This window comes from Dendrobates tinctorius, unplaced genomic scaffold, assembly GCF_039654945.1.
Source record: "Dendrobates tinctorius isolate UK_male_01 unplaced genomic scaffold, ASM3965494v1 ptg000030l, whole genome shotgun sequence".
In the NCBI taxonomy this organism is placed as follows: Eukaryota; Metazoa; Chordata; class Amphibia; order Anura; family Dendrobatidae; genus Dendrobates; species Dendrobates tinctorius.
In genome coordinates this window covers 26,320,720-26,339,488 of record NW_027361698.1, presented here as the reverse complement: position 1 = coordinate 26,339,488, position 18,769 = coordinate 26,320,720, and the positions used below count along the sequence as shown (strand labels likewise).

At 38.9% G+C, this 18,769-nt stretch overlaps 1 protein-coding gene across 1 annotated transcript in view; it reads right to left on the bottom strand.

Moving 5' to 3' along the window:
- COL25A1 (collagen type XXV alpha 1 chain) overlaps positions 1-18,769 on the bottom strand; it is a 288,446-nt gene that overhangs the window by 40,035 nt on the left and 229,642 nt on the right. The window contains exons 26-30 of the mRNA XM_073572140.1: positions 17,206-17,268; positions 16,317-16,367; positions 13,129-13,155; positions 11,776-11,856; positions 2,408-2,443 (exon numbers count right to left, since the gene is read on the bottom strand). Of these exons, the coding sequence (XP_073428241.1) occupies positions 2,408-2,443; positions 11,776-11,856; positions 13,129-13,155; positions 16,317-16,367; positions 17,206-17,268 (258 nt within the window). The remainder of the gene's footprint in view (positions 1-2,407; positions 2,444-11,775; positions 11,857-13,128; positions 13,156-16,316; positions 16,368-17,205; positions 17,269-18,769) is intronic.

Sequence of the window (18,769 nt, the reverse complement as noted above, 5' to 3'; positions counted from 1 at the left end):
ATTCATCCAGTTCATGCCAAGCAATATTTTAGATGTATGAGTTGGCAGAGATTGTCTGTTAGTTATTGAAGACTGCAACACGTTCCCCAGTAGGGTATACCTATATTTACTTTACCCTCTACCTTTACAATCATTCCCGACCCTCTAGCATATGCAGCACCACATATGCTCCAGGGGAGGTTTCTGGCCTCCCTGAGCTCGCCTTAGGACACCTGCGTTACGGTTTGACAGGTGTTCCGCCCCAGTCAAACTCCCCACCTGCCACTGGATGCCCAGGATCTTTTATATGTTATTCTGTATACCATTGTTACTCAACTCCAGTTCTTAAAGTAAACCTGTCAAGAGGCAGTGTCGGGTTGTTGCTGTTACACTGATTAAAATGATACCTGGGTTGAAGAAATCTGTCTTGTGGTTATTGTTTAATTTTTATTTGCAGTTTTCAGTTAATGAGATTCTTGTGTTTTGGGGAAGCCTATGGGGGGTCTTCATGTGGTGCTCTGGCCTCATCTTCATCCTTGTGGTCTTAAATGACAGGTCCCTGAACCTTCAGTGATCTTCCTCCTATTTTAAATACTGCACTTGCGCAGTTAATATTGTGGTCTTTAAAAAAACATTAAATGCCAGCAATATGGCATCGACGGCGACTCCTGTGCAGTAGCATTTATCGCTTGCCGATAGATGCTACTGTGCAGGTGCCGCTGCCGGTGTCATTTTGCTGGAGCCAATTTTTTTTTTCCACACCATCAAAATGGCAGAATAAGAGCATCACTTACAGATAAATGCTACTGCACTTTGGCTGAAGACACCATTTTGCCACTGGCACCATTTTTCTATAGTTACTTTTTTTGTGAAAGCCACAATATAAATAGCGCAAGCGCAGTATTTAATAAAGGAGGCAAGTCACTGAAGGTTCAGTGACTTGTCATTTAAGCCAAAAAGGATGATGATGAGGCCGCCAAAGCTTCAAAAAAAGACCTGCCCACAGGTCTGCCCCAAAGCACGAGAATCTCATTAACTGAAAACTGCAAACAAAGATTAAATAACAATCACAAGATGGATTTCATCAACCTAGGTATCATTTTAACCAGTGTAACAGCGACAACCTGACAGCAAAATCCTGATAACAAGTTCGCTTTAAGGCACACCAACAGATCATGTTTTCAGGATCTGCTTAGTATTACAAAGGTGATAGTTTCATATCCAGTGTAATGCTAAGGAAATCCAGAAAACATGATATGTTGGTGGTCCTGTCACTAGTCCCCCAATATATGTAACTGTTTCCAGCATTACTTTACTTTGTTTTCCCTTTCTATCTGAAATTTTATGGTATCCTTCTCCATGTTAGGTCTAGGTCATGTGATGGTAACCCAATGAGAAATACTTGCCTTTATGTTCTATAAAGGGGGTCACCATTTCAGTTACCAGAGTTGCCTACACTGTACCACTGAAATTCTTCATGGGGAAGACAGAAACTCATATCACAGATACTGATGAAGATTGGGCAGCTCCTGTCACACAGTTATAATGAAGGTGATGTGAGTTCAGCTTCCTGACTACATGGCATAAGAGGAATAAAATGGAGAATCAAGATGGAGTCTTAAGGGATGAAGAGGCTGATATTGCATGGAAGTGAATAAACCATGTACAAGTGAAGATTTAGAGGCAATCAAGATGGGGGTGCAGGGATGAAAAACAAATTCTTGACTGTGTCTTTAAGTCTTCCACATAACTCTGAGAATTGGGACTAAAATGTCACTAAGGAAATTTGAACACTCACTTTCTTTGCCCTTTTTTATGAAAAGGGGTGCTTTCAAGTTTGACAGTTATCTCTTATCCACAGGATAGGGGATAACTTTTTGATCACTGGGGGTCCAACATGTGCACAACCGCTCTATTCATTCTTAATGGGAGTCCTGGAGATTCCTGGTACTCGGGATCAGTGTGGGCCACGGCGATTGGACCACGAGTGATAGGAAAGTTATTCTCTATCCCATGGATAAGAGATAACTTTGAAACTTGAGAACACCCCTTTAAGTCGTGACTGGTAAATCAGCTGAGCAATGGTTATGTGCAGTCTCCAATCTCAATCATGGGAACTTGTATCTAAGCAAGTAGCAGATTTTGCAGTTGTCTCAATCCTAATTTTTGATCATATCCTGATGTAATTTAATTTACAGTTAAACTATAATTGTTTAAATAATTCAATGTCTTTGGAACTTTAATTCTTCTACTACTTAGTTCTTTTCAATAAAATGATCATCAATAATTTATGGATTTTCCATATACACATGTGTAATGCTACAATATCTTGAAATGTGTTAATATTTTTTCCCCTATGATACCTGCCCTTGGTCATTTTTGAATGTTGTATATTGTTGAACAGGTGAAAAAGACACAAAACACTCACCCTGGGTCCTAGCTTTCCGTCTAAGCCAGATGCTCCCTTTATGATTAGGTGGAGGTACAGACGATGGGTATAACATAGGTGACAAGAACGTGAGATTAGTGGGTAATGAGCACATGGAGTAAGAACAACACAATACAAGTGGCCACAAAGACTATGAAATGGCTGGGGGATTTCCACTAATTGCTGCAAAGTGCAATCTGATCCCTGTTGTATTGAGGGTTAGATTAATTGACACATACCAACATAGTTTTCATGGTGAGTAAAAATGGTTCTACGCCTGAAAATATCAGAATTAAAGAAGGACTCCCAACAAAGTTTTAAACTCTTAATATACTGGAGCCATCATAACATATAGCACTGAGTACTAGTGGTGAGCTTGTATACTCGTTGCTTGTGTTTTCCCGAGCATGCTCAGGTGGTCTCCGAGTATTTGGAAGTGCTCGGAGAGTTAGTTTTTGTCGCCACAGCTGCATGATTTGTGGCTACGTGACAGCCTGAATACATGTGGGGATTGCCTGTTTGTTAGGAAATTCCCACATGTATTCAGGCTTTCAAGTAGCCGCAAATCATGCAGCTGCGGCGACAGAAACTAAATCTCCGAGCACTTCCAAATAGTCGGAGATCACCAAAGCATGCTCAGGAAAACCCGAGAAACGAGTATACTCGCTCATCACTACTGAGTACCTATAATTCCTCTTTTTTCCTTTCTATCTACTTAAAAAAGTTGTCCACTACTTTAGTACTGATGACCTACCCTTAGGATAGGTCATCAATGTCTGATTGGTGGGGTCCAACACTCGGATCCCCGCTGATCAGCTGTTTTTGGTGTCAGCAGTGGCTCATTGCAGAGCTGCTCTGCCTTGTTGTTGTGGCCGCTGCAGGGTACTACACATCCGCCCCCTACTGATTTAAATTGGAGGCGGATGTGTACTATCAAGCCGCAAAAAATTACCAGAAGAAATACAGCTCAGCAAGTGAGTACTTCCAGCCGGCGGCCACCACCGCTAACACCGATAACAGCAGATTGGTGAGGGTGCTGGGTGACAGACATCAACTGGTCAGACATTGATGACCTATCCTAAGGATACGTCATCAATCCTAAAGTAGTGGACAATGTCTTTCATTCTGCTGTTTTCAATTAGGTCTGTGACATCACATGATTAAAATCTGAGTAGCTGAATCCTTCTAAGCTCTATGTAGAAACAGGAAGTCAGTTTTCCCTGCATGACTCATGAGTCACTGCAAAAGTGCCTAGCAGGAGGCAGGAGAAAGCAGCTGGGTCAGAAGTTGAAGAGGGGACTGATTTATGCAGGGATAAAAGACTTCCTGTTTCTACACAGAGCATAATTCATTACTTTATACAAAAATGATTATAAAGTACCAGCTGCGTCTCTTTTCCAAAATGGTAAATGGGTCGTCTCCATAGAAATTCACAAATTTGTGTCCTGTTATTGGTTTTGTTACTGATGCCAAGCCTTTCTATTCTTATTATAATATAACCTAGAGTTTCTTTAATATAAGAAAATGTATTTATTTTAATGATATTACTGGAAATTGTTATCATCAGGTAGCATGTAATATAAGCTCAAGCTATGATGCCATCTGCTGGAGACCTCAGGCAAGATTTATATATTTATAGTTCTATAAAAAATGTAAAATATATATATTTTTGCATAAAAAGTTTATATAACCAAACAAAATGATCAAGTATGAAGATAGAGTGAACAAATGGACACGAGAAAACAGCATAACATAGATACTTTAGGTTATAATAATAAACTATTGAATTGACAGTGCCTGGTGACAAGGAGTCCTGCAGGTCACAGGGTCTGAGGGCATCTGCCATTCTGATATATATTCATAGACAATTAAAAATACACAATACTGTGCAAAAAGTTTTAGGCAGTTGTGAAAAAAATGCTGCAAAGTAAGAATGCTTTTAAAAATAGATTGAATTGAAATGAACAAAAAAGAAATGGAAATCAAATCAATATTTGGAGTGTCCACCCTTTGCTTTCAAAATAGCATCAATCATCAATTGCTCTAGGTAGACTTGCACAAAATCAGGGATTGTGTAGGATTATTCTCAGGTGTATGAGTAATCAATTATACCAAACAGGTGATAATGACAATCATTTGACAGCAGGGTAAAACACAGCCATTCAGTGAAACAGAAAGAGCTGTGTAGGAACTTAAAACTGCGTGAAGAAACTCTGCTACAAAGCTGAAGTCATGGAAGACAGTTTCATGTCACAAGTCCTACACCATGGCAACACTGAGCACAGCAACAAAATACAAGGTAGTTATCATTTTCAGATAAAAAAAACATCAAGCTTGATGAATAAAATCTTCAATTTTATTTCAAAAGTTGTAAAATCATCAGTGTATCCAAAAACTGTCTATAACCATAAACACCTACATGACTCTGGAGGTTTTTAGGATACACTAATGATTTTACTACTTTTCAAATAAAGCAGAATATTTTATATTTGTTTAGCTGGATCTTTCTTTCTCTGAACATGATGGCTAATCTTGTTCCTGGCAGAGACGGTGTTCAAAGCCCTGGAGAAAATTAGGCAGTTACTATAAGCAGACTTCCTTCTTTTCTTTTGCTCACAAGGTAGTTTTACTGCATCAGCAAGGTCTTTCACATGCAGATATTTCAAAGCAGAATGGGGTTTCAAGACCTGCTGTTCATGTTCTTTTTAGGAAACCTCAAAAAATGGTCAACGCTGAGGACTGTAGACACAGCAGTTGGTCAAGGAAAGTTAGTGCAGTATATGAAAGACACACCAGGCTTACATCACTTTGAAATACGTAGATGTCCAGCAGTGTCATCAACTCAGAACAGGCAGGAACCAATAGGACCCAGCTACACCAATTGACTGTTTTAGAAGTCTGTCTAGCAGTTGTCTTTAAGGGAGAATTTCAGTTAAAGACTATCTTCAACATGGAAATAAGGCAAAGTGGCATAACTATACACAAAAACATAAGAAATGAGTTACAGAAAAATGGCAGCAGGTGGTCAGTACTGATGAGTCAAAATGTAAATATTTGAGTGTTACTGAAGACAGTTTGTTCGCCAAATGGCACGAGAGCAGTACAATAATGAGTGTCTGCAGGTAATAGTAAAGCATGCGGATGGCTCCTTGCAAGTTTCAGGCTTCGATTCAGCATAGTTTTAGATGTGGTCAAGCTGAGAAATAAAGGCAGATACTTATCCATTATTCAATACCATCAGAGACAATGGTACGTCCTATGACATTAAGAAATAACTTCAAAATAAAGATTAATGTTGGGCAAGCATGCTCGCCACTGCTCGATAGTCGATTGAGCATTTGGGTCCTTGATCAAGTGCAGAGTATCACAAGGTACTCAAGAACTTGGCTCAGGCACATAGCAGTGAAGCCTGTATCTCGCTCTCAATTCAAATTCAAATGGGCTTTATTGGCAGGACTAAGTACATGTTAACTTTGCCAAAGCAAGTGGTAAAATAACGGGAGGATGGGGATAGGGACACATCTAGCGTGCAGTATAGGGGTCCGTGACATATCAGGATCCTCTTAGTCTGCGGCAGGCACTGACAAATTGTGCTGATATGATCACTGCGATTTCCTCTTCCCCCAGTAGTTTAGGTAGTTTCTCTTCCACCTCCATGGAGGTGAAGTCTGGGAGAAGACCAGATAGTCGCCAAAAGTGAATTTCCCTCATTGCAGAGTATTTGGAGCATCTCAGCAAGAATTGGGCATCATCCTTCATGGCCTTCACGGGGCACATCTGATAGAGTTTATCAAAAAAATGTCCACAGGACCAGGGAAGAAATATCAAAAGTGCAATCATATATTCCCTTAAAAAATATGAAACTTTAATAAATTGATGTAAAAAACACCCCCCTAGTGTAATAACACAATTAACAAACTCTATACAATAATAACCTACTATAGTCCTACACTAGCCTGATATCCCTTCCTGACAGTGGAGGTTGGCACCATAAAAGATACGATTTGGCGCCCCCACTCCGCGGCGGCTGTCCCAGACTCGCCCTAAATGACCCTTAGAAACTACAGGTGGGAAAACAATAAGCAAATAAAAGAGATGAAAGATAGTGCTTAATATAATACACAGGCTATTAATGTACAATATATAAAAGACAGGCTATTACATGTAAACATAGAGAAAACATAGAGAAACCTCTTGTATAACCAATAGATAGTAGCAAGTCTTGTCTTTTTGGGTATTAATAGACCACAGAAAATATAGATTCCATAAGCTACCAGTAGATAGTGGCAATCTTGTCTTTTTGGGTATTAATAGACTACAGAAAACATAGATTCCATATGCATTATCAAATAAAGCCAAAAAAAAAAAACTCTCTGCAGTAAAATCAGACAAGCACAGACAAGAGGTAAAAAATATCGTGGTTCAATAAAGGAACATCAGAATTATATCCATATTGGTTCACATAGAAGGCAATGGATGATACCTTTTGCCAAACAAAAAAAAATTATAGAAACAGCTGGGGGTTAACCCAAACTTAGCTTCCAGCCTCGACGCGTTTCCCCGTCCACACGGTTCATCGGGAGGCACAATAAGGAACCAGCCATTTCATGGATGTGAGGTGTCCAGACAGAGAGGCAAAACCAAAGGTTCCTTATTGTGCCTCCTGATGAACCGTGTGGACGGGGAAACGCGTCGAGGCTGGAAGCTAAGTTTGGGTTAACCCCCAGCTGTTTCTATAATTTTTTTTTTTTTGTTTGGCAAAGGTATCATCCATTGCCTTCTGTGGGAACCAATATGGATATAATTCTGATGCTTCTTTATTGAACCACACTATTTTTTACCTCTTGTCTGTGCTTGTCTGGTTTTACTGCAGAGAGGTTTTTTTTTTGGCTTTATTTGATAATGCATATGGAATCTATGTTTTCTGTAGTCTATTAATCCCCAAAAAGACAAGATTGCCACTATCTACTGGTAGCTTATGGAATCTATATTTTCTGTGGTCTATTAATACCCAACAAGACTTGCTACTATCTTTTGGTTATACAAGAGGTTTCTCTATGTTTTCTCTATGTTTACATGTAATAGCCTGTCTTTTATATATTGTACATTAATAGCCTGTGTATTATATTAAGCACTATCTTTCATCTCTTTTATTTGCTTATTGTTTTCCCACTTGTAGTTTCTAAGGGTCATTTAGGGCGAGTCTGGGACAGCTGCCGCAGAGTGGGGGCACCAAATCGTATCTTTTAGGGTGCCAACCTCCACTGTCAGGAAGGGATAGGAGCTAGTGTAGGACTATCGTAGGTTATTATTGTATAGAGTTTGTTAATTGTGCTATTGCACTAGGGGGGTGTTTTTTACCTCAATTTATTAAAGTTTCATATTTTTAAAGGGATTATATGATTGCACACACGGCACTTCTGATAGAGTCTGCTCTCTCAGGGCTTCTATTTCTGTTGGTGCCACTCTGATTCGATGAGTAGGCTGTGGATGCTCAGTCTGTACCAGCTCAGAATCTGTCGCTCTTTGGGGTTTGCTAGTTTCTCTAGATATGGGGCCAGTTTGTATTCCCTCGTTAGGTTCTGGTATATTGTCAGTTTCTGTGATTTGTTCATGTCATTCCTCCAGACGCTGAGATACACCTCTTTGCCTTTGTGTACCGTCTTCTGGATTTCGCCTGTCAGTCCATGCAGATTGGTGGCTTGGTCAGGCTGATTTTGGGTGATTTGTGTTGGGGGGCTTCATTCTTATAGGGCATCCTGGTGTATCATGGCTTTGTGATGGTAGGTGCTGGGACTACTACTTTGTAGTTGAACCTTGAATGATAGCATCTTCTTCTGTGTTGCAAGGTTTAGTGGGAATCTGCCCAGCTCTGCGTGGCATGCTCTATTTTATTCCAATGAACTTGAAGAAGGTGTTTGCAGAACTCTAGGTAGAATATTTATTTTCACCCAGCATCCCACTTTAACCAGTTTGGGTATGAGACTGGTCCCCATACTTCGCTGCCGTACAGAAGGATCGGGGCAATGATGGTTACAGGTGCCTTGAGATGGTACAGATGTATTTTGCATTGAAGGCCTTCTAGAAGTCCACAAAGCAGGCAGAGATCCTCTCATGCTTTGTATAGTGGATGTGGCTTTTGATGAGGCTGTGCAGGGTGTAGATGTGGCCCGTGGTGCAATGGTTTGGCATGAAGCCTGCTTGGTTTTTGCTGGGGACATTGTGTTGGATGAGGAAGGTGAGGATCCTCTTGTTCAGGACGCAGTTGAAAAGTTTCCCCAGGCTGCTGACACATATCCCCTGGTAGTTAGCTGGGTCATACTTGTCCTTGCTTTTGTGTATTGGGGTTATGAGTCCATGATTACAGTTTTATGGAAAGTAGCCAGCCTGCAGTAGAATATTGAATAGCTTTGCAATCACAGCTTGTAGGTCTGGTGGGCTGTATTTTAGCATTTCTGGGAAGATCCTATCTGGGTCGCTAGCTTTCTTACTTTTTTCAGTGTGATAATAATAATAGTAAATTTTATTTCTATAGCACCAACATATTCTGCATCACTTTACATTTCAGAGGGGACTTGTACAGACAATAGACATTGCAGCATAACAATAATAACATAGATCATAACAGATACCAAGAGGAATGAGGGCCCTGCTCGCAAGCTTACAATCTAGGAGGAAGAAAGGTAGACACGAAAGGTGGGTGATAACAATTGCCCTGATTGTATGGACCAGCCATAATGTTAAGTGTGTAACAGTACAGACACAGAGGGCTAATGGATGCATAAAGCATGTGGGAGCATGATGCGGGGAACCTGGTTATGGTAAAAACTTTTGGCTGTGCCACACAGGAATAGATTAGGTTAATGTGCTGAGGCGGTAGGCCAGTCTGAATAAATGCGTTTTCAGGGCACGCTTAAAATTGTGGGGATTGGGGACTAATCGTATTGACCTGGGAAGTGCATTCCAAAGAATTGGTGCAGCACGTGTATAGTCTTGGAGACTGGAGTTGGAGGTTCTGATTATTGAGGATGCTAACCTCAGGTCATCAGCAGAACGGAGGGCGTGGGTAGGGTGGTATACTGAAACAAGGGAGGAAATGTGTGATCCTTTCTGTTAATTCTGGCAATGTAATTGGTGTGTCCAAAGGGTTTTAGAAGTCTATGAATTTTTCCTCAATATTCTTAATTTTGTTCATAAACTCTTTTGTGCCGGGTTCAGGTCTGCACTTGGGATGTCTTTGTAAAGGTTCTTGAGCACTGGAGCCCCAGGTGTTGCCATTCTGAATGTGGAGATTGTTGGATTTATGGTCAGATCCTAGGTGGTTTCATAGTTCCCAAAATCTGTTGTATTCAATGTCATTTTAGAGTTGGAGGAGTTTGGAGGAAATGTGGTTTTGCCTTTTCTTTCTGAAGATGAATTTGTAGTTTTGTTGTATAGCATGTGGTAGGCTTCTCTCAGAGTGGGGTTGTTTGGATCTCTGTGTTATTTATTTGAGGCCATTCTTAGGGCCTTCCTTATGGTTTTACAGTCCTTGTCAAACCAGTTGTTGGGATTTTGGTTACTCAGTCTTTTGTTGCTGTTGGACATTTCTGTCATGGCATAGAATATGTTGTTAAGGTCCCTTATCGCTAGGTATATTCCTTCTGGGTTAAGTTCATACACGTTATTATGGAACCGTAGGAGCTTCTTCTTGATCTCTGGTCTGTTGATGGCATGTTTATATTTTGGGGGCCGACATCTTGGACCATTTGAAGGATGGTGGCAAGCTAAAGAGGCCGGTCTACTATAGAGTTTGTGAGGGTGATATGTTTGTGGATTTGATGTATAGGAGGAGTTGTGGACTGACAGATGTGTTTGTAGGTTGACTATGAAGGCACCAATGTTTGGTCTATCACGCTGCTGCCTAAGTCAGAGTTTAGGGTGTGTCTTCCCAATTTGTCTCCCTTGTTGCGGCCATTGAGAATACGAAGTCTGAGGCTTCAGCATAGGTTCAACAGTCTTCTGCTACTTTTATTGACAGTGCAATCATAGCCATAGCTGTTCCTCTTGGTATGCACTGGGTTGTCACAGTAGGTATCTGCTCAGAATATATAGCAGTTTCATTCAGTGGTCAGTCAGTCTTTCTCCCCTTCTGGTCTTGTGTTGAGGTCTCCTTAGATAAAAACATTGCACAGAGTCTGGAAGTGAGCATATTCCCTCTGTGGGGTCTCAAAGTTGTCTGGTTTGAAGTATGGAGACACTAAAGGAGCTACGTATATTCTTACCCAGATGTAGTTGTCTCCTCTCTTCACTGCTATGATATATTGCAACTACTGATGAGTAGAGGTGACATTGTGTGGTTCTATACCTTGTAATGACCTTCTCTATCTCTCTTTCTCCCTCGCTCTGAAAAAAGAATGAATTGAACACCTGAGCAATAGAAAGTGCTCGATTTGAGTACTGAACACCAAGCAGTTTACTGCTCACTCATCACTAGTAAAGAACAAGGAGCACCGAAAGTGATGATATGGCACCCACAGAGCCCTGGTCTCACCATCATTGAGTCTGCCTGGGATTACATAAAGAGACTGAGGATTTGTGCATGCCCACATCACCAGATTTATGGTTGTAAAAGATATTTGAAACAATTTTCCTGCTGAGTTCCTTCCAAAACTGTGTGCAAGAGTACCTGAAAAAATTGATGCCACTTTGAAGGCAAAGGGTGGTCACGTAAAATATTGATTTTATTTAGGTTTCTCTGTTTTTATTTAATTTTGAATTTTGTTGATTGATAAAAATTAACTAATGACACTTTTTACATGACATTCTTACTTTACATGATTTTTTTCACACCCATGCAATCTAAAACTTTTGCACAGTAAGGTAAATGTAAACAATTTTTAAAAATCATAAAAAAATAGGTTAGGACATTTGCAAAGCAGATTACAGTGAAAGCAAATGGAAAATGCACACGGTTAATGTGTGAGATTATATTATAGAATCACATTTACAAAACATGTAATCCAGACATATTACATGTGGTTGACTCAGACACCATTAACGTGGACATTAGGCAGACGGATTACTGACATATTATACTTATGCTAATTGTATTTAGGAATAAATCAGGAAATTAATGAAATGTGAGTGGAAGGCAAAATATGTTTTATAAATATATATGCATATATATATATATATATATATATATATACAGTATATATACACAAAATGTATATACATTATATGAATGATCATGTGATTCTGTGCCATCATCTTGCTACCACAATGTATGTAAATATAATGATAAAGGCCATTCACTGGAACCATTGAAATGAAAAAAAAAAGAAGCATATGGATTGAGGTGAAATTGAATAGATTTTTCTACTTACTGGAAGACCCAGTGGTCCTCTGTCACCCTTTTGACCTGGCTCACCCCTGAATCCTTTAAGACCATTTAACCCTGGTTCACCCTAAATGTAAAAGTAGATGCCAATTTTGTTTGTTGGCTATGCATGCTATTACTGAGGAGGTTCACTTTTAGACACTGCTGTAAATTCCTTTCTGTATTAAACAGTACAATAAAGCACTCAAAACAAAACATTATGTACTACATGTTTACTTCAGGACAAGAAGTAACAAAACTCTCAAAATGTCTAAAGTCATATGTAGCTGACAACTGTTCTGAAATTGGTGGGACTGTCTTGGATTCTGAGACATAAACCTGGCAAATTCGGGGCATCCTAGGCAGAAAGCAATAGGATTTGGATGGGGCATTTTAGGGTGGTCTACTAAGGGCATTGCTGTGAGGGTCCATGGAAATGCTGGAATGGACGTAAAGATCCCTGATTTCCAAGCAAAACTGTTGGCAATTATGGCATATTGAAATGCTATAGTCTGCCACTTGGGTCTACAAGATATTGAAAAAATGTACCTAATAACATGGAAAATTTTAAAAAATACATACATTTTTCTAGCTCAGCCTATTCTTACTTGTCAGTTTGGTCCAGTATGGAGACATTATTGCTACTTATTGCTACATTTTAGAATATTTTCCAGCTATGAAACACTATGGTGCCAGAGAAGGCCCAATGGCTTATCTGCTTTATAATAAGACACCAGTACTATAAATGGCCCTCTACAGAATTTACATTGGGGCATAGAGGATTCAAATCATGCCATGAAATGATATTTTTCATTATGGCATTATTTTTTTATAAATTTTTTTTCAGTCTTAAATTATAATATTATTATAATTATTGATTTTCAGGATAATTTTACTGGCATGACTTAAAAAAAGTAGTTTTGTGTGCTTATTCTAGTTAATACAGAAAATACATTGGAATTTTCAGCCAGTTTACAGAAAACTTTCAAGCTCAGTAGTAATAAATGGACATGAAATTAAATGAACCAAGACCCCATGCAAGTTAAATTGTTGGCTGGCCATGTCAAAATCAGAGAGATCAGATGACTTCTCTCTTTTGACTAAAGGGGTCTTAAACCTCATCAATCATAAAGATTTAGTACTAAAATTGTTGAAAATACTTCTTTATCATTAGAATTAGAATGATATTCTTGGCATAGTAGGCCACAACCTGAGCTTCAAGGCTTTCATACGTATATCACAAAACAGACATTACATTCACAGAACACATAAACATGCACTGTGCATAGTTATATACCAACACATGCAAGTCCATGCTGAATGCATTCCTTACTAATGACATTGGTCCAACTGCACTTACCTTTGGACCTGAAAGCCCATGTGGACCCTGAAAAATACAAATATGACACAGCATATTTAATATAAACCCAATAAGTTATCTTATAGGAAATCTGTCAAAAGTTTTTTCTCTCTTGAAAACTCCAACACTAGCTGTTAGAGTAGCTCGTGTGCTTTCTAAACACATCCTTATTTGCAAAAGTAAAAACAGGATTTTATAAAAAAAGAAAAGAAGCAATTTAACCCCTTCACGACATGCACTGTACATGTACAGTGCAAGTCGGGTCTCCCCCTTAGATGTGGGCTCCAACACTAAGCCCATATCTTTTCCGGCACATGTCAGCTGTTTTTAACAGCTGACATGTACCCCTAACAGTCGTGATTGGAATCTTGATCTCTGATCTCAATCTCTGACAGCGGCATTTAACATGATCACGCCATAATGGGTCACCGATGTGTTGGCATGACAACCGGTGGGCTGCAGGAGACCTCTGTTGTTGTAATTGCCGGATAGCTATGAGCGCCAATCGAGACATGTATCAATACAAAAATGGTGGGGGGAACAAGAGGTGCAATAGTGCCCTATCACTAGTGACACTAGAAGTATGAGCGGTATAATACAGTTCCACTCACCAATTCCAGTTGTGGAACCCACAACTGGCTTGAGAGCATATCACAGAATCAGCTGCTGCAGGACCTCCACCAACCACTCGCACGTGGAAAAACCTTCAGAAAGTTGTGGGAAGCAGGGTGTGTTACAGTCCGCACTGCCGAGATTCACAAATCACCTGGGGTGAAAGATGTTGTAGCAGTGTACTCCTTTATTTCCTCCTACGCATTTCGGCGCCCTTCCTGGCACTTCCTGAGGAAGGGCGCCGAAACGCGTAGGAGGAAATAAAGGAGTACACTGCTACAACATCTTTCATCCCAGGTGATTTGTGAATCTCGGCAGCGCGGACTGTAACACACCCTGCTTCCCACAACTTTCTCAATCGAGACATGTAGCATTTTTTGGCTGTACATAGCATAAAAATGTAATTTTAGATTAAATGTTTTGCTAGGATAATAAAAGAGATCAATGTGCATTTCTGCATGAAGGGGATTAGAAATAGGAAATTTTAATCTCATAGATAACTGCAGTGGAATGTAAAAGTTTGAGAACCCTTGGTCAAAATTACTGTGAACAGTTAAGCAAGTTGAAGATGAAATGGTCTATAAAAGTCCTAAAGTTAAAGATGACACATTTCCTTTGTATTTTAGGCAAAAAAATATAGATTGTCATTTTTTAAATTTTAAAAATTACATAAAGGAAAATGGGCCAAAGCAAAAGTTTTGGTACCCTTGGAGATTTGTGTGCTTGACCAAGATATGTGTGTTTGACCAAGGTTTCAGACCTTATTTAGCCTGCTAGGGTTATGGCTTGTTCATTACCATCTTTAGGAAAGGCCATGTGATGCAAAATTCCCAGCTTTATAAAAACCCAGCCTCCTCTAACCTTGTGCCAAAAAACAGCAGCCATGGGTTCTTCTAAGCAGCTGCCTAGCACTTTGAAAATGAAGATAGTGGAGGTCCCCGAAGCAGGAGAAGGATATAAGAAGACAGCAAAGTTTTCAAGCTTCCCTTTCCTCAGATTGAAATGTAATTAAGAAATGGCAGTTAACAGGAACAGTTGAGGTGAAAATAAGGTCTGGAAGACCAAGCAAAATTGCTAGAGAGTCTGCTGAGGCCGCTGAGAGGCTTGACTGCAAAAGCCGTTCAGAAATATTTAGTAGACTCTGGAGTTTTGGTACATTTTTGTACTGTTCAGAGACACCTGTACAAATATGACCTTCATGGAAGGGTCATCAAAAGCAAACCTCTCCTGCGTACTCAGAATGAAATTCAGAGTCAGAAGTATGCAAAAGAACATCTAAACAAGCATGATGAATTTTGGAAAGAAGTCCTGTGGACTGATAAAATTAAAATAGAACTCTTTGGCCCCAATAATCAAAAGATAAAAGATATGTGTGGAGAAAAAAGGGCACATAATTTATGGAAAATAACATTTTCCCAACCATTAAGCATTGGGGTTGATAAACATGCTTTGGGGTTTTGTTGCAGAAAATGGCATGGGGAAGATTTCACGGGCAGAGAAAAGACTAGATTCGATGAAATTTCAACAAATTCTTGATACAAACAAAACCATCTGTAAAAAACTGAAGTTGAAAAGAGGATGGCTTCTACAAATGGATAATGATCCTAAACACACAACGAAATCCACAATAGACCACCTCAAAAGGTGCAAGCTGAAGGTTTTACAATGACCCTCACAGTTCTCTGATCCGAATATCACTAAAAATTTGTGACTAGAACTCAAAATAGCAGTGCATTCAAGACAACCCAGGAATCTCACAGAACTGGAAGAATTTTACAAAAAAGAATGGATGACAATCCCTTAAACAAGAATTGAATGACTCTTGGCTAGCTACAAAAAGCGTTTACAAGCTGTGATAGTTTCAAAAAAGGAAGTACTACTAGGTACCAACAATGCAGGGTGCCCAAACCTCTATTTTCAGCCTATTTTCATTTATGCAATTTTTTTAAATCTAAAAAATGAAAATATATATATATGGAAATGTGTCATCTTTAACATTTGGACTTTTAAAGATCATTTCATCTTCAACTTGCAGACCATCTGATTTGCATGGGGTTCATCTGAACTCTGAAAGGATCAGGAAGTTAAAATTTCAATGCCCGATTCTTTTGTTTTGAGCAGGGATAAACAGTTGCCAGAGAAGTCTGGTAACAACTTTAATCTTGGTGAATACATATCAATGTTGATTTGTATTGGAGAGTCAGGAGAGACTATTTGGCTGACGGCTATCACATATGTATGGCCAGCTTTAGTCTAAAGGAATTGGATTTTACTGAAAAGTGTGTAAGGAGACATTGACCATATCTGCTTACACTTTTCTGCGTAGAGTAATTATTTAGTATACTGGTTCAGTCATTACAAAATAACTATCAGAAAATATGAGAATGACATTGGTATGGCAGAGCACTTGGACCAGGGACATATTCTTCCTTTTCATGGAGTAGGAAAGAGAGTTTAATTAGTAACTACTTTCCCCAGTGTTATCTGGCATTTGTAGTCTCACAATATAATCAGCACAAATGATGCCTTTCATTATATGGTAAAAATAATATATGAAGTAATTATCATCAGCTTACCATTGGGCCTGGGGGTCCATGAGGACCCGGTGGACCAGGAGGACCTATGATCTGTGAAAAGATTGTAAATTGAGAGCCTGTAAGATTAGAGATATTCCAGTCTACAGAATCCTGGCAGCAGTAAAATCATTAGAAATGGTTCAGTGTGGATGATTATAATTGCTGCTGCAATCACCAAGGTTGTTTTACAAAGCATGAAGGAACGCATCTGCATAATCAAAATGATGGCTTAACTCCTCAGCGTCCAAGCTGAACAGGTGCGCATGTAAAATAGGACCACAGCTAAAAAACTGAAGATAAGTAATAGAGTCTGAGCAGTGCTTTACCTTGGGGCGATGATTAACAGTGACAGAATTCCCTTGGATGTAGAAAAGCATGCTACCTATTCTATTATGTGTAGTGTATTAGTTTGAGAACACCATGTGTTCCTATATCTGTACTATAAAATCAATTAAGAGGTTGTCTTATTTTATAAATTTAAGGTGGCCTGGCAATCAGCTGATTATCTCAGCCCAGATGATCTAACCCTAAACTATTAGCTGCTGATATTAATGAACACTGAGTCAGGTTGCACACTAATGGTATGTTCACACCATATTTATCATCAGATTTTCTTAGAACTGGTCCATAGATTACGGTAGACCTGACAGATGGCAAAAAAGCATACTTTTAGCATTCACTAAGCAAGTATATTGGAGGTTAACTGGAATGGTAGTCTGCTATAAGCCACTAAAAAATAAGTTAAGAGTGGATAATATATTTATTTAGATCACAGTCTACTGATGTTCTATTCCACGGTATGGTACAGAGTGATATATGGGAAAGCTTTGCATTCAGCACACGTACTTAAACATTTGCATTTATGAGCCAAAACTTAAGATCTACTCACAGAAGCTCCGTGAGGTCCAGGTGCACCATGGTCTCCCTTTTCTCCTTTCATTCCATTTGCACCCTAGTAGCAAATATTATTTAAAGAAATATTTTTATAAAAGTGATATAATAAGTAACAGATATAGTCGTAATGATGAGTTACGGTCTCACACAGGAGTTCAGGAAAGCCTACTGGGGGGAAGCTTTGAAAAAGAGGAATTTTAAGTTTACTCATGGTTACTCTTTTACCTTCTACTAATGATCTGGTAATTAGGACTGTTACAAATATATTACCTTTTGCCATAGAGAAAAATTAAAATCCATAAGACATCTCCAGGGACGAGACATGTCCCCCTCACACTGAACAAATGGGGAAGAGAGAAAACTAATTATAACTGAAGAGGAGCTGATACTCCAACCTCTTGAAGTAGGATTACATATTGAACTTGTGTAACTAATTATCATTATGGAAAAAGAAGTTAATTAAAACAGGGAAAATAGAGAGAGATGATGCTTCACCCTTCTTTAAAACAGAGACCTCTTGCAGTGACCAGGTAATTAAAACAGGAAAATCTATTCTAGGAAGCAGATACCAAAATAGGGATTTGATTACACATAGGTAACTCTTCCTGTGGTCAAAAGAAAACTTGACAATTTCAGTAGACACCCTGTCTCTGGACTCCAGACACCAATCTATCAGATATTTATGGGAGATAGATTTTCAGCATTGTAGCGAAAGGACAAACAGAACATATTCCCTTTCATCCCTGTAAGGCCATTCTAACCTATCTAGCTTAATAACAGGCCAATGGTTGATGCTATCCTGGCCATTTTGGATCTCTTTGTAAAGGTAAAATCATGATAAGAAATATAATGACAATATCTAATGCCTGGGACCTCCAGGGTTAAATATATCATTCATTATGATTTAAAAAGAGAAAACACAGTAGTTTGACAATAAATGGCTTCAGCCAACCACTAACCATGAGTGAAGAAAAAGTTTTGATGTTATCATTCATATTCTCTGAAAAAAGGCTAAGAAAAAATTCTGCCAGGGTATGTAAACTTTTGAGCACAACTGTATATCTTGGGGTATCTGGTTTTCAAAGGAGCTTATAAAAAAACCTGCATAGATTTAAAATCTAGATCTTAAACTTATCTAAAGTAGCATAATTCATGGTCAGATCTAACATAACACAGGTCATACCATGAGCAACATATCAGCACCTTTGTAATACTTCTTTATGACCTTTTTTATTACTTTCATTAATATCTATAATATAATTGTCCACAGCTAAAAAATAATCAAAAGGCTCCTGTTGATGGAGCCTTTTGTGAATTTTTATATAGTTTTTACAGTGCATTTTAGTTCTTCCTCATTAACCCATGACAGTTCAAACCCTATGATTCACATATTGGGAAAGGTCAGCTTCAAAGTCTGGTCGGTCATAGCAGGGCAAATAAAATATGCGAAATATATCCATCAAAAGCATATTTATGTTAGTTTCCTAGAAGCTCTATATTATGAAAAGTAAAAACTAAATAATAAGTGAACAAAAAGAAAATGGTAAATTAGAAAGGTG